The sequence below is a fragment of the Meriones unguiculatus genome, chromosome 19, assembly GCF_030254825.1.
Source record: "Meriones unguiculatus strain TT.TT164.6M chromosome 19, Bangor_MerUng_6.1, whole genome shotgun sequence".
Lineage (NCBI taxonomy): Eukaryota > Metazoa > Chordata > Mammalia > Rodentia > Muridae > Meriones > Meriones unguiculatus.
The window spans coordinates 6962484-6984872 of NC_083366.1; the positions used below are offsets into that span (position 1 = coordinate 6962484).

The window sequence follows — 22389 nt, forward strand, 5'->3', positions numbered from 1 at the left end:
TTTTGTTCCACAGAAGAAAATAAAGATGCAGTAGAATACTTGGAGCTATTGACAGCACATTGTTTGTATCATAATAATTTGCCTTAGGTATTGTTCTGAGGCTGCTAGAACATTCTTAAAGCTTCTCTGCCAGGGTTTCTGTGGAAGAACCACACAATTATAGGCTCCAGCCAGGCACTTCCACAGACTGCATGACTATTTTTTGTTACAGGTTTGGAGGGTGTCAGTCAAAGTCTGAGGGAATCATGTAATCTTCTGACACAGAGTGACAAGGCGTCTTTACTGACCTATCTGTTCCATCACAGTTCTTCACTTCCGCTACCCTGTTTGAAAACCCAGACTGCTCTGCCAGTAATTAACTACCTGCCGTGGGGAGTGAGCTCTCTTCATTTTACGTGGCTGGCTTATCTCCTAATAAAATAGGAGTGATGGTCAAGGTGTTTGGATGCTCAGGATAAGTGGCTTTGCAGGTACTAAATGTTTCTTGTTAACTTGGAAATCGGTCTGCAGTATCTGTAAATGACATGAAATAGGATCCCACAGGAATTAAAGATATCACTTTATGTTCGCAATAAGGACACTGAATGCTCTAGTATGACTGAAAAAAAAAGGACCCCTCCCCCCATGTCCTTCTTCCTCAATTAGCTCCAAGCAGGTCCCTGAGTCTCCTCTTACGACCCGAGGGTGATGCCTCTTCATGACCCTGTGGTATTTTGTTTCACTTAAAAAGCTGCCCCTTTAGATGGTCACTGCAATACTAGCACTTGGGAGGCTGACACAGGAGGATTGGGATAGCCTGGACCACTAGCCATACCCTGTCTCAAAACGAGACTATAATAGTTGTTTCCTGCCATCTCCCAGACTCACGCTTGAAGAATGCAGGTCCTTGGGGCCCTTGTCTACACTCCTCTGTGTCTATAGAGCTGGGGCAGTGTCCCACACAGAACTGGCACAGAAAGAGTTGGGGCAAGTGGTGGTATGACTACAGAAGGATCCTAAGCTCAAAGGTGAATTCCCAGATAAACGACAAAAGCCCAGCGCACCCTAGCAGAAGTCATTTCTAGAGAGAAGAAACTGTTGGAAGAGCCAGGATGCCTGTCAGGCCGAGGCTCAGAGGTACAGACCAAAGGGCAATCTACATCCCATCTGTTATTTCTTAGTTGAAAAAGACAATTCGGACGGATGGGAAGTGCTGCTTGAAGAAGTTGACTACCGACGAGGGTTAATATACTGACACTGTGACTTTTCCTGCATTCTCTTTGTTTCATTTTATCTGTTTGCTTGCCTGAAGCCTGGTTCCCACAGCTCAGGTAAACCTCGACGTACTCAAAGATGATCTTACCTTCCTACATCTGCCTCTCCCTCCCAGGTGCTGGGTTATAGCTGCAGCATCATGTCCAGTGTCACTGTTTTAAGCATTACAGTCATTTCAGAAAACAGTATTTTCAGAGGCTGCCTTCCCCTTCCAAGAAAAGCAAATGTAAATTCTGCTCAAATCACTTTGCTGTTGTTCAAGGGCTGAGAAATGAGGAAGGTAGAGAAGATGGGAGGGAAGGAGAGATGAGAGGGAGGAGTCTGGGTTAAAGGTGCAGATTAACATCTCCCTGGAGAACAAGAACCTCCCAAGCTTGCTCAGCAACTGGCGAGTGGGGGATGAGCTGCACGGTGGGAGAAATAACTGTCCTGCCCAGGGACGTGGGACAGGCCATGTCCCCGCGTGCATGTCCTGCCTACCTCTCATCACCTGGGGAAGCACTGTGCCTCGACTTCTCACTTCTACATGTGAGAAATGAACAAATGCACACGACAGGGACAAGTACATTCCTTCACCCATAGGACTGCTGCAGGACCCAGAGACACACCCCACTAGGGTATAGCTAAATGCTTGGCCACAACTGCCAGCTACCAACAGCAGCAGAATCTGCCGCAGGAAAATATGACCGTATTTCTCCGTTTCTATGTGTGGACGGAACCTTCATTTTCAGACAACCTTTCAGCCAGAGGCCTGAAATGAACCTGCAGGGCTAGAACGAAGGCAGCGTCTTCAGAGTTTGGATCTGGGTCTCTCCATGTAGGTACAATTAATGAGCAATAAGGGACTATTCCCAAGTGAAGAGAAAGTGTGGGGAATGATTAATATGAAAAGTCAAGGGTGAATACAAAATAACGTATAGGTTTAAATAGGCTTCAAATTAAAAGAGAAATAATCTAAGTGTATCCAATCTGTTTGATAATTTCCTGTGAAAGTCAGTAATGCCGGAAATCAGGGAGTACCAGCAACTTTAAAATGTTATGCAAATATCAGCCCTGCTCTGTAGGTAATAAAAGCAGCACGGATAATTTTCTAATTGAACATTTTATGAGATTCACTGAGCCTCACAAAACTGGTAGCTAATCAAATTCAAAGTGTTTGTCAAGGTCTGGCAACCGTCAGCCCCCACGAAGGAGGGATGGCAAATCGAGCAGTTTTATTGAAAATTAGGTGCTTTTTAGCTCCAGTATGATCCCCACCCCACCCCCAGCCCAGTATAAGCAAAGTAACGTCAAGATGCTTCTAAACAGGCGGGAATAGAGGGGCTAAGGGAAGATCTAAGAAACAAGCACTCAGCAGATTCGGATGGAAGCAATGAAGGAGTAATTCATAAGAATGCCACCAAGGCTCTTCCGGCTTTGTCACGTAAATACAAAGGACTTTCCTTACTTTGTTTATTACAAACGTGTGTGCCCCATGGCATGTGTGTGCAGGTCACAGGGCAACCCTGGAGGGTCAGGTCTCTCCTTTTACTATGTGGAGGACCTGGGAATGGAACTCAGGACATCAGGATTAGTGACAAGTGCCATTACCTACTGTTCAATCTTAGGGGCTCTCAGAGGACTTTTAAGGTAACAAGCTCTTTGGAATATTATCCTTAATTTAAGAAAAGGATCATTCTTCAAACAAAACCAGGTCTCCTAAACCAGCTCAATTTATGTTGCCTGTCACTTATGTTGGGAGACTGCCAAACTTCCAAAAAATTTCAGCAAATTAACACTAACAAAAATTTTAAAATAAGCTTTTTTGTATTATTATTACAATGAGATTCATCAGTGTCTATTGCTTGAATGGGCTGCATTTGTCCTGGTGATAACAGGGCACGGCAGATATTCAGGCACCGCTTTAAAAAAAAAAAGGTGTCAAAACATTTTGAAATGACTGCACCTCAGAAAGGGACAAAGAAAGACAAACATCAGCTAACCGCGTAGTTAGCAGCAGAATACGATCACAATGAAATGCTTTCCAGATCGCAGTCTTTTAATAATGCTCCCAAAATATTATTTTAGGCTCACCAGAGTGTTTCAAATGAAATTAGTGTGCGTTTCATTAAAACAGGGCTCGGTCTGGTTTGCCCCTCCCCCCGAGCCGCCACGAGGGGGCAGCGTGAAGACGCGGTTCCGGCGCCCTGGCTGAAGGAGAGCGGCAGAAAACCTGCTTCTTCGGGACAACCCTCCGCGGCCGGGACGTAACCGCCCGCTGCGGCTGCGGGTCCGCCCACACACCGGGAGCACGCGCTGAGCTTGCGCCGTTCGGGGCTCGTTTCTATGGCCATTTGTTTAGCTGTTTTTAACCTGAGTTCCGAGAGTACTAATCCTAAACGAACCTGAGGGTTGCAAGGGGTCTAGGCGGGTCATTGTCTGTCCAAGCACACAACCGCAGCCGCCTCGAGGGCGTGCGGCCACCCCCGCCAGAGACGCCCAGCGAAAAGGGAAGCCGGGGCGTTTGGCCACTTTTAACACATGTGTTTTGTTGTACTCTTGTCTTCAAAACAATTGGCCGTCACTCAATGTTACAGCCATCATTCTACAGGAAAGTACGCGACTCTAAGAACAATCAGTCCCACGTCTACAAGTTAAAGGGTATACAAAGAGGTGGTGAAATAATAAACACAGCATAGCGATCTTCAGCCTCACCCCAGCTTTAAAGCACACACACACTTTCTGCACTGACCAGAGATAAGAATCCACTTCGGAGCAGACTGGACTACGTGACAGTCCTGTCAGATAGCATGCCTGAATCCTGGTGTTTCTTGAGGGATGCTACATGATTTTTGCAATAGTATATAAGAATTTATCCTGGGATACATTTAAATTTTTTCTTCACATATTATATAGTTTTCTTAGACATAATACTCAACAAATATTTTTTGTAGACATTAAAACTGATATTACCTGCCTCCCTCCAGCTTTATTTAATGGGGGAGATTTTTTTCTTCGCTTCTGTATTAGTCAAGAGAAATTTAAACACCAATAATACCAAACAATCAGTCATTCATATTGACATGGATGAACAGTCGAGGAAGCTCAAGAGCTGGCAAAGCACTCAGGCACACACCCATGCAATGTGGGGCACTCCGTCTCTGCACAGAGACCCTTGGGTGGGCCTCTTACTCACCATCAGCTTTTGTGGCCCTCGCCATAGGTCACACAAAGAGAGAGACACTTGTCTTTGCTATTTCAAAGGCTTAAGGTGGCCCAACAATTAATTTATCTTTAAGTGACCAGTCTGTATTAATTTATTTTTACAATTATGCTACAATTCAGAACTTCCTTGGGTTGCTGCTCTTATGGGCAGTTGAGAAGCTATTTAAAAACAAACAAACTGAAAGTTCCAGAGGAGCGTGGGGAGAAAGGGGGTCTTAAGAACTCTGAGGTCTTTCAAACTATCTTGATGGAGGTAAGGTAGGCCATGGAGAATCAGGGTCAGGTGGTTGAACATGACAGTCTGTGAAGAGCCGAACCTTAGTTATCAGTGTCCACTTTCTTGTAGGTATTAAAATGATTACAGCTATTGTTTTCAATATTTATTTGTTGCTACTTGCTAAAATTGTATCTTTACAAAAAGATCCTTTTAAAAATGCCCAACCAACATTTATACTTATTTTCAAGTCTTGCCATGGTATATCAAAGGATAAATTTAGTTAGCAGTGCAAAGGAAATTAAAAATACTGAATCTTTCCATTCTTGGGGCAACTCTGAATCTAATTCTGGTCAGATCCAACAGATGGCAGTGATGATATAAAGTGTTTAAAATATTCTCATTACATGTAGAATCAGCTACTCAGAAAGATGTCAACCACAAATCATTTGCTCCACACTTGCATAAATTATTTAAGAATTTGAAATGATTAATTGGGTAGAAAAGTACAGGGTAAATAAAACATGAAATTCAACTGAAGATATTTCCTACATCCAAAAATTAATAGCTTCTCATTTCCAAAAAGCATTACATACAGACAACTGTCAAGCAGATTACCAGCATACGAGGGAAGGAGAGTGGCAGAGAATTAGACAAGGGGCTACCTAGTCACAGGCCAGTTTTTACTGCTTCTTCATCTCATTTTTCATTATTCTAGGTAGGTTTGTTTTTACTGTCTCCTATTTTTATTACCTACTTAAAACAATTTCTTTCTCCTTTCATTTCTAACAAGTGACCCTGGCAATTCTTGTCTTTAATTACCCTTCAGATAAGTACTTTGATTCCTGTCCATTGCTTCATACTCTTTAACCTTTATTCTGCAAAGAAATGAAAGACCACATGTAAGAACAGATGACTTCTAGAGGGAAACCACTATTGACTTCTGTGATCCAAATCACGAAGAAACAAACATCATCAATCACTTTCTGTTCTAAGATACGGGCGTTGGTATAATGTTTGCATAAACTTTAAAATTTCTGTTTGACAAAATTTATTGGTATTTTAGTAAAGACATTTAACTCTTCCTATATTGACCTCTGGTTAATAACTCATTCAGCTCAAGTAAAGAAGATGCAATGTTATTTTAACAAGCAGCAAATTGGGCAGCTTGCTACATAAATGTAAGTTGTTTGTGTATTTTGATGTAACAAAATTATATAGGACCTAATTATGTCACCTACAATTCCATTGCTTCACTTAAGTGTTATTACCGACTGCTCCCCCATTTGTGGGTGTTAGCTTAGCATCTGTGGATATGCGGGCTTCACTGAAAAGTTATTACCTGATTAAAGAGCTCATTACTAAAAAGAAAACAGGAGCTGCCTCCAAACTCAACATTGTCCTCTTCAGAGAAATGCAGCTATTTTGGTCCATGACTGTGTCTTTGAAGCTATGTTTAACTGTCACACTTTAAAACTCACCCGTACAAAACACAGAATTATAAAACAGGCTTTACAATACACATGTCTATAGACTATATATAGCAAGAGAATAGAAAAAAAAAACTGTGTTTGCTTTCCTTCTAGTTCAGTAATTAAAGTATGCTTTTGACGCCACTGGTCACTGCTTGCATGTTTAGGATAAGCTATGTAATTGTGAGAAATCCCACTCTGAGTCCCACCCAAATTGGGTCTAACAAGTTTGTAACGCCTGCTCTGCTGAAGCCACAGAGAACACATGTTCTCAGTTTTTGTGTTCATACAATGTCATATTCCCATTCTCCACTCCCCCTCCACCCCTCGGTCTCTCTCTCCCTCCTTCTCTCTCTCTCTCTCTCTCTCTACACACACACACACACACACACACACACACACACACACACACATCTGTCTGTCTCTGTATGTGTGTTTTAATTTAAACCTTCAAAAATGAAAAATAACTGAACAGTTAAAATGCATACACATTTAGATTTAAGTGGTAGCTTATTTTTAAATCATGTTCCTTAGGATTTGCCTCAGTTTCTGGTGGAATCACAGGAATTAGGGACAAAAACCAGAAGAAGCACATTGAAAATGCTGATTTCCTTTGGTGGCACATGGTGTTCTCAGAAGAGTCATGAAGGCAGACAAGAATCCATTCAAGCAAAGTGGGCTATTTCCAGTACTCACTACTGCACGTAACATTTGGGGTGTGCATGTGTGTGAGAGCTCAGTCCATACTCTATTTTGGCAATGTAATACCAGGTATAGGGTGCCCATAAGAAAAAGGGAGGGGTATTTTAATTTTATTTAAATTTACTATTGGTTAATAATCTAGTAATATTTTCTTCACAGTGAATAACCACATCCTCTAAAAGGCTTTCCTGGGAGCCAGATAGTTTAAGGTCTAGGGAATGAAGTCAGGAGATTAACTGTTCAGGGTTTTAAATGGGCCATAACTTCTCCCCCCCCCCCAAGGTGTTAAGAGTTATCTTTTTTCAAAAGGTGATTCTTTTCTTTTAAAAAAGTCATTATTTCTTTATCATCTGTTACCTTTGAAAATGAGCCACATGAACCACTACAAAACTAGCAAATTTCTTGAAATTGGTATAAAAGACAAAAATCACCTATAGTTTCAAACTTGCATTTATAAGTATTTTATTTAATCTTTGAAAAAGAAGACAAACAAAAAGGAGTTTAAATGTAGTCTTAGAGTAGCCTCTGTCTGTGTCTCCTTGTCTGTCTGTCTATGTGTCCACATCGCAGTTAAAAGCAGCTCCCCGACTCTTCATGGTCGGGCACTTTTCCAAGATGACGTACTCAGTTGCTACGGCCTCTGCTTACAGACACCCCGGGCTCTTCTGTTAGAGGCCTGTGGCTGTCTAAGCGCTCTTTCCGATATTCTCCCATAAGCCTCTGGGGCCATTTCTTCCAGCTCACTGCTTTCGTCTTCATTAGCAGCCGCTGTTACTCCAAATTGGGGGAACCAGAGTTGGACCAGATTCCCTAGATTACTTGACCAAACCCTGATGAAGGCGGCAGATGTCTTCTTTAGTGTCCAAGCGCCCGTGGCAAATACACACTTGGAGATCTTTGTAGGACTTGCGAGAAATCTGCAGATGGCCCCTCAGCCTTTCGACGGGAACCTCTTTTCCATTAGAGAAAGAAATCGTTTTCACTGGGCCTTCTCTTCTTCCGGTCCTCCAGCAGCCTGGTTACTGCGGCATCAAGGCTTCTCCACTGCGATTACCCATCACACTAAACTTCCTATTTTTCCCTTTGGGTTGATTTCTTTCTTTAAATAGCTCACCCCTCCCTCACACCTCCATCCCCGGCCCTACCTATCTGTGGAACAGTGCTGTTCTAGATCCTTGAACTGTGTCAATGAATAAACAGAGAAAGGTTGCTCCCTCCATAGATCTGGTGTAGTGGGAGACAGAAGATAAACAGCAATCAACCTAACAGGTTAGCCCTACAAGATGGGGGCAGATGCCAATGAGAGCTGGCTGTGTAGTTTTCAACATTGTAGCAATGCTTTCCCAGGGTGATAGTTGAACAGTGGGTTGGCTTTCTAGAAAAACATTTTAGGCAAGAGGGTTAGGGTTAGGGCTAGAATTGTCATTTCAAAACTGCTTGGGAGAAATACTTCTGGAACTGGAAAGTACTTCCAGATCATATTTTATGGCCTGTTTACTCTTGGTTGTTTTCCGCAGCAACGTTGATTGTGTGTTGTTAATGAAGTAATCGACAATCTGATTTAGAGATATTGGCAGATGGGATAGAGACGGCCTGATAACTTGAGTTTGCACTTAAGAAGCATACCCTCCTTTATGGTAGCAGCGTAAGCATGCAAAGGGGTTAGAATGGAGCAGTTTAGAATCTTTTAATTCAAACGCATTGTATATTGTTTGAAGGGCCATTCTGTGGAGAGATAAAGTTTGAAAGGTCCACAAAGCCACATCCGCAGGGACCTCACGGGCGGGACCCCTGTGCCCGCGTTCAGATGGAGACCCAGTTGCTCGCTGTACTGCGAAGAACGCCTGCGCGCTGCTGTTGCGGTGAATTTGTTTCCAGGCGAGAAACAAGATGCACGGGTGAGAACCTGGGTTATAGATAGGTTTTACAGTTCCATTTTTAAATCATAAAAAAATGGATGAAAAAGTATTTGTACTTTTGCAAAAAGAGTTACCTCAAAGTATCCTTCTGATGGTGGAAGTGGCATCCTCGTCCTCTGCTCTTTTCCTGTTTGGCTTGGTATAGTTGGGTTGATTCTTACTATATATTACTCAGGCTAACTCCAGAAAATGTCCCAAGTGTGAGGACAAGTACCTGTGAGTGCTCAGCCGTAGATGAGCTATCTACCCATCTCCCCCCAACCTCCCTTCCACCCAAGACTCCGGGAACATCTCTTAAGAGGACACAGAAAGAATGTAAGGGCTGAAGTATGAGGAGAGCAGTGAACTACCGTCCCCTGGACATCATATAGCTGCTGCACACCTAAGCCCACAGTAGCTGGGTTATCTGTACAAAAGGAGGGAGAAAAGACTTCAGAGGCCCTAGCTGGGAAGCTAGTGACAATTTATGTCGGATGGGGAGAATCAACCACTTTTCTTTAGGGAGGAGTGGCTGGCCTTTGGCAGGTGGCCCACGCCCCAGTAGATAACCCTACAGAACACTAACATGACTCAGTGGATGGATAGATGATAGACAGACAGATAGAAATGATAGGCAGATGATAGATAGATGATAAATAGTCAGATGATAGGTAGAAAGATAATAGATAGATAGATAGATAGATAGATAGATAGATAGATAGATAGATAGATATGAGTGAGGTGCTGTCCTGAATGGGATTGGAGAGAGAGAGAGAGAGGTAGATATGTCGTCAAGATACATTGTATATGTTGTATGAAAGTTTCAAGAATAAGTAAACACTATTATTTTAAGAAGGAATTAGAAATTCATTTTAGGCACATGGAGATGTGAATGGAGGAGAAGGTTGCCTCCATCACACCCACGGTACTCCTGGTGGTTATCCTGCCTTGCTACACGTTAGCTTAGAGATGAGCAGGTGTTCAAACAACTCTTAAGTGCACCTGGACTCAGTTCTGGCTCTGCCTCCTTCCTTCAGGATGAGCCACAAAAAGCAATTAGAACAGCATAAACTCCTCAGCCACCCCAGCAGCAGCATGGCGCATGCTGGGAGAATCATCCTGAAATAGTTTGCTTCCAAAAAGGGATTCTGCGAACCCCAGGAAAGGCAGGTTCATGCTTACTTATGTATAGTCAAAGAAGACATTTTCTATTAAAAATAACCAATCTCATTTGCTGTCATTCCTGTTGAATCTTACTTTATAATTAGTACATTAAATGACTGACATTCTAGAAGAAGCTACAAGTTAGCCTGGCTGCCTTCCCTACTTTTGGTTGACTTTGAGATCATTTTTTGACTCCAGGTTTAGCATCTGGCACAAGTAGACTGACACGCTCTGAAACATATTTACTCTGGGCTTGAAGAGTTGGCTCAGCAGTTAAGAGCACTTGTTACACTTGCAGAAGACTGTGGTTTGATTCCTAGCACCCACAGGGTGGCTCCCAACCATCAGCAGCCCCATCGCAGTGGCCCCAAAGACCTGTTTTGGCCTTTGAGGGTGCCACTTAGGAATGTGGTTATAATACACACACCTGTGGGCACAACACTCACACACAATGAGAAATAAATAAATCTAATGTTTTAAATATTTTAGTTTTTTATATATTAATATATAAATATGTATATTAATATATAAAATATATTAATGTTTTAAATGTTTTAGCTACAAAAATTAATCAAAAGTAAAACTATGCAGCTATCAAAGAACACCAGTAAACCCCTTAACAAACAGTGATAAAAGGTGGCAGAATGAAGGACACGCCGAATGGGTGAAAACCTCCCCTCACATGGAATCAGGGATGAAGGGAGTCATGTCAGAGAAAGCACACATCTTTTAGCCCTGATTCTATATTTCTAAAACAGAAATTACAAAAACAACAAAAATCCATGAAAGAAACAATGCCAGAACAATCTAAAGGCAGTCCCTCCGGCCTAGCGATGTCCTAACTCCTTCAGGTTTATAGAGAGTTGAGAAGAACTCCTCCAGGTTTATAGCAAGACACCTTTTCACCCTGAAGGCCTGTAAATGTATTTTACACTATATGTAAATGAACATGGACAACAGAGAGGTTTTAATGATACTGATAAGACTTTTTTGAAATGGTATGATTGCCATTTTCAAATACTGCTCCCTGAGTCTGAAGCTTTCTTGGAGGTAATGGTGACCCTTGGCTTGGGAGGTGATTCCCATGGCCTGTGACAGAGGAACACCTTTGTTTCGCTGCACTGCTGTTAGGCTTTCATGGGACATTGTTGGATTTTAGTCATTCCACCAAGGGCCTTATAAAACGTGTGTGTGGGAGTAGACAAAGGGGTAAAAGGTTAAGAAAAAGATGATATGAGAGCAAGGGGTGTCTAGGCTTCAAGTTAGAAAGGGTAATTTTAGCCAGAATGTCTCTCTTTCTGTCTGTCTCTCTCTCACACACTCATGCACAGAAAAGATAAGAAGTAAATGTTAGTCAGCATTACCAAGTAAGATGCAAGGAGGGCAAAGTTTATCTTCTTTAAACCCAAGCTCAGGAAATTCCTGTCTTGCAAGGCTGTGCTATACCCTGGAGGAAAGAGCTAGCCCTCTGGAGCCTCCTCCAGAGACTGACGGACGTGTGTTCCGTCTCCAGCTCAGTATTTACATGTTAGCTAAGCATGCACAGTCTTGGTCTCATTCCTGATGGACTACTTCGATAACTAATTTTAAAAGTGATTACAAAACTTGTTTTACAGTGTTCCTACTCAGGAGGAATCTCCAACGCTGGCCTCTCTTCATGCTCATTTCTCTAATGCTTACATTCTTTCAGAGGGAATCTTTAAACCCTGTAAAATGTATCAATTGTTTTAAATAATGCTGTCAATCTTTCTAGCTTGCTTACTTTCACACACATAGGAAGTGAAAGCTGTGAGCCATAAGAGTTAACGGGAGGGGCTGGGAAGATGATTCAGCTGGTAAAATGCTTTCAGCACAAATGTAAGGTCCTGAGTCTGGATGCCAGTACCCATGCAAAGTGCCAGGCATGGCAACGCAGGCCTGTAGTTCTGGTGCTGGGGAGGAGGAGCCCAGAGGACCTTTGGAGCTCACTGGCTTTCTGGTCTTGCTGAATTGTAGAGTTTCAGGTTCAGTGGAAGACTGTCTCAAAAAATAAAGGAAATTGGGGCTTGAGACGGTTCAGGGGTTAAGAGCACTGACTGCTCTTCCAGGGAGCCAGGCTTGATTTCCAACACCTACATGGCTGCTCACAAGCGGCTGGAACCCCAGGTCTAGGGCATCCAGCAGCCTTCTCGGGCCTCTGTGGGCACCACGTTCTCACATGGTACACAGACATACAAGCAGACAAAATCCAGTACACAGAAAATAGCAAACACTGGATAAAACAAAGGGGAAAGTGATAGAAGATGATGTCTGTACTCCAGTCATCTGTACACGTGGACATGTAAACACACACACACACACACACACACGCACACGCACACACAGAAGAACAGGAACACACACAAAGACTTAACTTGCCATCTCAATACAATGGTTTGCAGTTTCCCAACAAAATTCAATAGTCCATTTTTTTTAAAGAGTCAATCAGATATCTACTTTCATAAGAGACACCAAAGAATAACAAAAGTCAGATTACCTAAGAAAATATGGAATCATCTTAAAAGCTAAATGTGCAGGACCCAGCGAGCTGTCTGCACTTACTTGGCATTCGCAGGGCTGCTGGTGGTCAGGTTGGCCAGGGCCAGGGCAGCAGCTTCCCTCACCTCCTCATTGTCACTTTTGAGCAGCTGAACTATCTGTGGAATCCCTGCGGAGAGATGAACACAAACCGTGACTTCAAACCCACCTATGCAGCCTGAGCGCAGAAACCTGTAAGTCTTCACAGATGGCTGTCTCTGCTTTGCTTACCCTGGGTGTTGAAAAAATCTTTGCTGCTCGAGTTCTCGGACATGGCTGAAATAGCTTGGGAGGCAGCAATCTTGGTGCCATCGTTGTCAGATCCCAGAAGGGTCACCAGACATTTTTCAACCTCTTGTTCATGAAAAATTTTTCTATTTTCAGCTTTCATAAACCAAAAGAAAAAATAAATCAGAATTTGCCTGGTAAAAACTGTACTTACCACCTGATGGAAATCTAAGCCATTTGCTAATTTTAATGTTCAAACTAAAGAGCATGTGTACCTGCTCCACCCTCAGGTCACAGCCGGGACACAGGGGGACGATGGGCCTCACAGTTCCTCCCCGTCCCTCACCGCCGTGCGCCAGCAGGGTGGGACGAGCATGGTGTGCCCACATGCACACACTCAGACCTTGTAAGCACTTAGCACTCGTCACAAGCTGGTTCAGCTCTCACGGTCCACAGAGGCTCTCCCTCTAGCCCAGAAGCCCAAGGACCTGATATTATTTTAAATATAAACCACAACATTGAGGTGTGCCTACAAGGTGTAGACCAGAGAACTAAATACTCAAGACTTCCGGAGAAGAGCAGAGGGGAGGAGGAAGGAGAAGCGAGTCCTGGAGTATGGTCCTGCCTCTTCTCAGCTTCCATTAAAACCTTCAAGTGTCTTTCCCCAAAATGATTGTACATACATGTACAGTAATAGGACCTAGAAAAAATCATGTGTGTTACTGTAGACACAGTATAAAACAATGTTAGAATAATATGACTTTTTGAAAACACTTATGATTCTATGTCCACATCACGGTATTCACGCCTTATAAAATAAATTTCAAACCAAATGTGTGTGTGTGTGTGTGTATGTGTGTGTGTGTATGAGCGAGAGAGAGAGAGAGAGAGAGAGAGAGAGAGAGAGAGAGAAAGAGAGAGAGAGAGAGAGAGAGAAAGAGAGAGAGAGAGAGAGAGAGAGAGAGAGGCACTGAAGGCACAAACTTAGGACCCTGGACAAACTAAGCAAGTGGTCTGCCGTGGAGGATTCCCTAGCTTGAAACTCAATGTGATTTTTTTCTCTGTCTTTTTTTTTTTTTTCACTCTTGGTCTAACTTTTTTTAAAAGATAAATGCCAATCTCATAGTATACAGAAGGAACTATCTTGTGTCAAAGCAGACATTAACTTAGAATATTAAGATTATTTTTGTGTTCTTTTAGTTCTAAATTTAAAAATTTTTTCATTTTATTGAATTCTAAACCTTATTTAAGGAGTCTGGAAACTCAGTGTTAAAAACTGTGGTCACTGGCTCCAGAGGCTGCTGAGAAAAGAAGGAAAAACAGCTGAGAAATAATTCCTTTCTAAGTTACTTATTTTTTTGTTTTTTGTTTTTTGTTTTTTTGGCTGTAGATCTGATTCTCCAGTCGTCATCTGAGGACATTACCATATGGAAGGATCTTCTGCCCCAAACATTGATAATACTTTAGATGACAATCTGCACTCAGATATATTTTAATTGAATGTTTTTTTTTCCCCCAGAAATACTTTCAGAAGCAAACACTAATGGGGTTTCTCCATTGGTAAGCTCTGCTTTCTCCTTCCCTCTAACAAGTACTACATTCGCTCCATTACAGTAATATTCCGTCACGTCTGCAGACTTTCTAGCCTCTTCCGTTCCCAGCTGTGTGCGTCAAGCTGTCTGGCTGGGATTGGCTCAGGCTTCGTAACCAACCAGGAGCTGCCTACCACTCCTGTGCTCCTTTCTTGGACAGGCTTCAGGCTGGTCAGAACCGAGTTTCATAAAAAAGCTGCAGTTAATATTTACATCGAAAGCATGTGGCCTCTAAGATATTTTTAAATTCACGAAGTCATTATTAGTTTAAAAAAAAAAATCTGGGGACTTTTCCAGAGACACTGACCAAAAAAAATTACTACTGAGCTTTCCCTGAAGGCTCTCATCACCATCTAAACAGGTCACTCAGCACGGATTCTACCAGGAAGATCCGACAAGCAGAGTAGCGATTAATGTGAACAGATCAACTTTCAAGCCCACGATTGTTGCATAAAAAAAAAAAAAAAAAAACACCCCAGTATGTATGTAAAGACTGGAAAGATTTTTAAAACTAATTTAAGCAAATACTCTGGGCAATTAGATTTTTACAGAATAGTTTAGATAAATGCTGTAGACAATTAGTTTCTCAACCCTGCTGGGAAAGTGCTCACAATCCAGCTGCGTTCACCAGACCTCGACAGTGCTGACGGCACTGTGGCTGTAGAGACGTAAGAGACAAATTAACATATTAACCACGGACTTTCACTGACTTGCTATGCCAAGAAGTATTTGTGCTTTAATTATGCAGATGATAAAGACAGCTAGACAGTTTGGCTACTAGTAAAGAAATGCCCTTTGAAAACAGCACTCAGTGTGCTATAAAGAAGGCTGAGCTTCAGAGAGCAGCAGACTTTTAAGGCTTGTCCTTGCCCACTCCCTAGACTGCCACTGTCCCACCTTTGCTCCAGCTGAGACGTTAACACCCGCTCATTAAACTCAGCAACGACGTAATTAACACTTTCCCACCTTCCTCTGGGCCAGGGCAAATGCAGGTGCTGACCCTGCTTCCCACAGTGGGAAAGGAAAGTCAAAACATTACAAATAAATGTCATTTGTTCACGTCTCAGCTGTTTTTGACAATGAAAACACACACACTCATCTAAAACATTATTGTAATAATGAAAAGTAAAGCCACGTTATGAATCACTACTGATAGTAGCACTGTCTTCCTAACAGAATGAAGACTAACATCTGTCCAAGCTTACTTATGGCACTTTCTAACTGAAGAAAAAAATTTAAACTTCTACCTAATTATTCACTTTCAACACAGCAATACTAGGAGGCAGCTTTGTTAATCCTTGTTACTTTGGAAGGGTCACCAGTGTAACTAAATAATGAAGCATGTCTAATGAATCTGGCAGATGGAGGTCAGGACTGTCTACAAATTAATATGAAAAACAGACCAGGAATACAGGTAGGGTGGGGAAAGAGAGCAGCCAGCTCTCAGGCACACAGGAAGAGGTGACTTGGGGCTGTGGCCAGGTAGACAGTTAATGCACCTACAAGATGGGAATAAGCCAGCAAGGAAGGAAGGTGGCACGCAGTTGTCCAGCAGCACCCGGAAAGGCTGGCCCTGGCCCACACCACTGCTCGGAAGGAGAGCGACTTATACCAACCAATGCTTCCCATTGTTTTGTTTCCTTTGCCTTTCGTTTTTGTTTTTAACAGACTTAATTCACTGTGTTTTTCTTGTATAAAATCCCTTATGTGGTAGTCACAGCTCGAGCCTGGGTTCTCTGGACAGAGACTCTGATTTGGGTTTTCATAAGATGATCACTAAATTCCTGATAAGGAGACTTGGTGAATTCAGTTTTTTTCTAGAGGTTGGGGGTCAGGTAGCTGTAGGTCTTGGAGATGGCATCAAAGGCAGCCTTGACAAAGTTGCCCAGGGTGGCAGTGTAGCCCCTGGCTGATGTGCAGCAGTCACCAATAACGGCCATCATCAGTAACTTCTTGGGCACAGGAGCAGAGATGATGCCAGTGCCTCTGGCGGCAGGGATGAGACACACCAAAACAGAGCCACAGCGGTCTGTCATCTTACATGGAACGGTATGGGGCTTGCCAATCTCATTCCCTCAGTAGCCTTTCTGCACAGGAACAAGGGAAAAATTGGTCAAAGTGATGGCCCCTGGGATGGCAGAGGGCACTTCTTGGGAGCACTTAACACCAACAGCAACATGACCATTGCAGTCCCCAATAATGACAAAAGCTTTGAACCTGGTCCTCTGGCCAGCCCATGTCTGCTTCTGCACTGTCATGATCTTTAGAACCTCATCCTTTAGGGATGTACCCAGGAAAAAGTCAGGTTCTTTAACGGGCAGGGAGAAGGGTAGATATCCTCCAAGGACTTGATCTTCATGTCCTTAATCAGGCAGCTCAGCCTGGTGACAGGGATCCACTCCTTGTGTTCAGTTTTACCTCCACGAGCCCTGTGCCTCAACCATGGTGATAGCCTGGACCAGGAGTGCAGCCCCTAAGACCACTGCAGAATTCTCCATGAAAGCAGCTGCCGCCTTCTAATCCTGCGCCCCTGGGTCCTCTGAGCCATCCTGTTGTACTGGTGTCATCTGCCATTTAGTGTTTCAGAAGTGGGTTCATGCTTAAGGATTTATTAAGACAGAAAGTACAGGTGTGTGCACACATACACATAGTCTTATAGGTCCAGAAAGAGAAACCAGTTATTTCATCAAAATGAGATCTCCCCAAATCCAAAGACTAAGACCAAAACCAGAACAAATGAGTACAAAATCATAGCCTAGCATGTAGAGAAATTTTACTTCAGAACATGGCTGCTCTGGCAAGAGATACATCCAAAGACCTTCTAGGTCTGTGTGATCCAGCTGGAATACAAACATGCCTGTAATCCAGGAGACAGAGGCAAGCAGATCTGAGTTCAAGGCCAGCCTTGTCTAGAACAAGTTTCAGGTAAAGAAAACTTAGGTCCAGGCAACACACCTTTAATCCCAAACAATGAAGGCAAAGATGGTTTGTAGAAGGAAGCACTCATGTTTGAAAGTAAATGCTAATTGAGTGGCAGAAAACAGTGACAAATCAGAAAAGATTTGACAGAGTAAGATATGCCCAACTCACGGAAGAAGAGAAGGGGAAAGAAGCTACTTAAGGAGCAATGCAGAGAGGAAGAGGAGGCAGTTTTACCAGGATAGATATACAAGACAGGTTGAAGAGAGAACAAGCTAGACACAGGTAAATACAGAATGAACCAGAGAATGAGAAGGAGCCAGAAGATTAGAAAAGATTGCTGAGTTAGTTTGAGGCCAGGCAGAGCAATTCAGAGGCCAAGTGAAAGGCCAGATTGAATAAATCAGCTAGGAGAGGAGTTTGAGCCAAAACAGCTGAGTTGAATCAGCCAGCCCAGAGCTCAATCAGAACACAAGAGGGTGAGCTTGTTAAGCAGTGATTCTTAGAGGCCGAAAACATTCTAGACCTAGGTTAGATTGTATGGAGGCTAGAAGCTTCCAGGACTAGGCTTATGTTGACAGACAGAGGCGGTAAGGCTCTGAGACAACAATTGAAATGAGTAAAAGTTCCTTTTACACTAGCACAACTATGTCCTTGCAAATACAACACAAGGAAGACAGAGGAAGTTCTAGTCTATCCAAAGGGCATGTTCCATCATCAGATGAATAGCTCACACTGAGTGAGGGTGTAACAAATTGGTCTAGTTATCCTTACTCTCCTCATTTGGAGGCTATAATCTGGGGACACTTAGCGTCAGACATCCCGCGAGATTGCATGCAGAATAATGCCTATATATAAATACTGGCAAGGTTACACTGATCAGATTCTCAAAGATAGTCAAGACTCTCCTAAAGCTTGAGTTTGGGCACAGCCGTTGCATGTTCTTGGAAGCCATCAGGAGCAACAGGCCAAGGCATGTCAGAATTAGAAACAGATGTAAGACGTGTATGCAGAGAAGGAAGTATAGCAGACGTTAGTCAGAAGTGATATTTCTCTGGAAGATTTTAGAAAGAACAAGACATGAGATGGAAACAAGCCTAGCACTGAAATGATGGATGGCATGTGAAGGATTTTGGTTCGACAGTTGGGAGAAGAACTAAATGAGAGGTGTGTTCTAGAGATGGAAAAGAGGCAAGTGCGTAGAGAAGGTGACCACAACAGTGGGTGACCTGCAGAGCCAGAGTTCAAAAAGAAGGAAGGGCTTTGTCTAAAGGATTCAGTTAATATGTTTATTTCAAATTCTACAGGGCTGTTTTGGAAACAGTGGGTTTAGCAATGGAGAGAAACTGAGGAGGTAGAGTTTCTTAAGTATTAGCTTGTCTGGCAGGGAGGTTGACTAAGAAGAAAGAGAGGACTATGAGGGCAAGAGCAGAAAATCTTCCACAAACTATTTTCAGTTAAAACCACTGCACTTCTCAGTGTGTCCCCCTCCTGCTAGCCTCCATCTGTCTGCTGTGGCAGCAGAAGACAGAACAGTGACGGTGTGACATCACAGTACAAGAACACACCTGCCACCATCCAAACTTGTACCAAAGGCTTCCACTAACATATCAGCTGATGGGGAACATGGCCAAAGGCTCTGCGAGAGCCTCATCTGCTAGGCTGAGGCAGAGCAGTCTACAATCAACAGCAACACTGCAACTCGACCATGGCATATCAGGAACAGAGAAGGACAGAGATGCTTTAAAGACAATAAATGCTTCTGGGGAAATAAAGATTAAACCAAGCAATGACAACAACACCAAGAACGCGGGGGGGGGGGGGGGAGGGACACCTGCACTGAGTAACTTTTCAAAAAATTTTTTTTCCAATTAAAAAAATATATTTTGCCTGTCAGTGGTGGTTCACACCTTTCATCTCAGCACTCAGGAGGCAGAGGCAGGAGGATCTCTATGAGTTTGAGACCAGCCTGGTCTACAGAGAGATTTCCAGGATAGCAAGCTCTACACACACACACACACACACACACACACACACACACACACACACCAACAAAACAAAACAAAATTTAAAAAACCTGTTATGAAAAACATATAAATAAAATTTTATTGTTCTGACTGCAGGTTTATCTGTGCAGCACTTGCTTGCCTGGTGCCTTCAGAGGACAGAAGGCGGCACTGTTTCTCTGGGACTAGAGTGATAGACTGTTTCGAGGTACCATATGTGTGCTAGGAATTGAACCTGTGTCCTCTGCAAGAACAGCCAGTATTCTTAACTACTGAGCCGCCTCTCTAGCTCCAAACCTTTTGAATGCAATGAAAAGAAGATTTTACCAAAATATAATATGAAAACATATATATATATATATACATATTAGTAAAAATTAGGCAGGGCTCAGACTGGAACTCTACAAAAGCAAGACTCAAAGAGAGTTAAGGAGAAACATTGTCAAATATTTATAAACCCAGCTAAACTGTCAAAGACATTGAAAGACAGCAAACCCACTCAGAGGTAAGAACTCAAGTACGCGGCACTGAGGTTGGTGAGACAGCTCAGTGGTTTCCATCCCCAGGTCTCACATGGTAGGAAAAAACTGACTCTAACAAGTTGAACTCACACAGGTCCACACACTCCCCAATAAATATACTGTAACAAAACTTTAAAAATTAAAAAGAGCACTCTTGGGTATATGCAAAACAATTTTTAACTGAAAAATGTACCCTGATAATTTGAGAAACAACTAAAAAACAAAATAAAATCTTAAGAAGGTCAGCATTAGCATGGGAAACTGATCTTCTATATCAAGTGACTCTTTGCCTGGGAATCTAGATTAGAAACGTGGGTACAATGAAATGCCATAGTAAAGAGACTCTTTAGAGAGAGACTGGCAGCTAGTTGGTGAAGGGACTCTTACATAACTATACCTTTCCATACAAATACAGACTTACCTGTAATTAAATTACTATAACTTTAACTTTAAAAGTTTTAAAGATCTACTTTTAAAAGCCCAGAGAGGCAAAGTATGGAAAACAAAGAAGCCAGAAAAAAGACCAAATACAGTTGTTGTGTAAATAAATCTACCCCTGTATCTTTGTGTAGCCCTTGGTGGCTAGCAAAGGTGGCAGCTCTTCTGCATGGCTTAGCTGTGGGCTGCTCACGCTTCCTCTTTGTTCTTTTCACCCAGCTATTCTATAACTAAACCATCTTCTGTTTACCAAATGTTTTGTTTTGTTTCCTAAAACCACTTTTGATAAAATAGAATGATCTTAATATCAAATTAGACTTTAAAGCTGGAGTGCATAATTGAGATGCTTAGTGAATGTGATTAGAAGTGAACAGTATTAAGTAAACCAAAGTTATTCAAATTACTCCAGAAAAGCAACAGATAGAACCTAGCAAGTGATTGGGCCCCTAGATTAGACAGCACATGACAATATGAACAGCCAAGCTGATGTCCTACAGGAAATGCATCTGCTGCCCACTCAGCAATGCTCTCACGCCCCACTTCCACGCTTGCCTTCGGGACTGGAGCCTTGCAGGCAGCAGGCGGGCAGCAGGCTTGTTCATTCACAAGCAGAGTGGCCTCGTTAGGGTTGGCTAGACCATGTCTACATATTCTAGAAACTGCCATGCTAACCCCAAAGCAAAACTTGCATTTTGAAAACTGCAAATCAAACAGTTATTTTTTTAGACCCTAAAAAAAAAAAAAAAAAAAAAAAAGACAACTTAAAAAGAAAGATTTTGAGCTCTTGTCCTGACTCAGAAAGGGTCTGGGATCACTCCAGGTCAGTCTCCTGAGGTGGGACCCATGAGTCCATGTGAGTAACAGATTGATTAAACCACTTGCTTCCTAAGATGAAAATTTAAAACATCCTAAGCCAGACTGTCTTTACATTGTAGAACTGCCAGTGAGTGTTCTTTAAAATGATCTTCATATGCTCATCTACACACTTCAAGGGTGTGGGGGAGCGGTCTTACAATCACAAGAAAGTTCTGAAGAGGTAAGAGAACGCTCACATGCTCGAGGACAGGATGCAGGGAGAGCCTGAGCCAGCGCGGGCCTTGTGAGTCTGAGAGAGCTCTGGCTAAAGGGAATGACACAGTGGCGAAGCAGAGGCTAAGCCAACACAGTAGTCATTAGGTCCTAAATTAAGACTGAGGACACACGACTCGAAGCTGAAATGTAGTTATTTTAGAACGAACATAAGGAAGTAGAACCAGAAACATTACGTGCTACAAAGAGCTCAAAGACTCTGGTACCTAAATTACTTTGTGTAGCAAAAGGGGAAAATGGATTCCAACAAATGATCCTAGGAAAACTGGCTATATGCATACAGAAGTGGGAAGTTGGAAACATCCTAAAATTATACGCAAAAATTAGCTTTAAGTATGCCAGGGATGGGAAGTGCTGACAGCATGAAACTCTTGACTAGAAGAAAGCCTCCATGACAACGAATTTGGTAAAAAGCACTTAGACATGATGCTGAAAATAGATGAACTGGGCTGTATAAGAAATGAAAACCACACATGCATCAAACACAACCAAGAGCAACTACAAAATGGGAGAAAGAACTGGCGAATCAGAACTAAGGGGTGATCCATGCAGAATGCCTACAACTCTCTCAAAACAAAGCAGCAGTGGCCTGAAGCCCCAGGCACTTGGGAGGCTGAGTAAAAGGACCACAAGCTTCAGGTCTGATGGGTTTACAGGATGAGTTCAAGTTCACTCAGGGCACTTAGTGAGACACTGCAAAATAGGAAGAAAAAAATGGGTCCCAGAAGAGAGTTCAGTTGGTAAAGTGCTAAGCACAAGGACCCGAGCTTGGTCTCCAGAACACATGTTAAAAACAAACTGAGCAGTGTTGAGTCATGCTTGTAACCCCAGCTCTGGGGAGAGGCAGGCATGTGGGTTCCTGGAAGCAGCTAGTTTGTCAGGCGAGGCTCCTTGGTGGGTTCCCGGCCCATGAGAGACCTTGCCAAACAACAACAAAAGGGGACAGTGTCCGAGGAATGAGACCTGAGGTTGTTTCCTGGCTCCCACACACATGCACACACATGTATTCATACCTGTGCGCACAGGTAAAAGATGGAGACTTTTCTCTTGAAAGTAATATACATGTGACTAATAAGCAGGTGAAGAAATTCATTAACATTGCAAAGTACTGGGGCTGGAGAGATGGCTCGGT

The 22389-nt window shown here is 42.8% G+C and overlaps 1 protein-coding gene and 1 pseudogene across 2 annotated transcripts in view; both read right to left on the reverse strand.

The window, feature by feature from the left end:
• Window positions 1–22389, reverse strand: part of Armc3 (armadillo repeat containing 3) — a 90483-nt gene that overhangs the window by 32176 nt on the left and 35918 nt on the right. For both annotated transcript variants that reach the window (XM_021652249.2, XM_060372381.1), the window contains 2 exons: window positions 12696–12848; window positions 12489–12594 (listed from right to left, as the gene is read on the reverse strand). In XM_021652249.2, coding sequence (XP_021507924.1) covers window positions 12489–12594; window positions 12696–12848 — 259 coding nt within the window. The remainder of the gene's footprint in view (window positions 1–12488; window positions 12595–12695; window positions 12849–22389) is intronic.
• LOC110557708 (small ribosomal subunit protein uS5-like) lies at window positions 15500–16986 on the reverse strand (annotated as a pseudogene).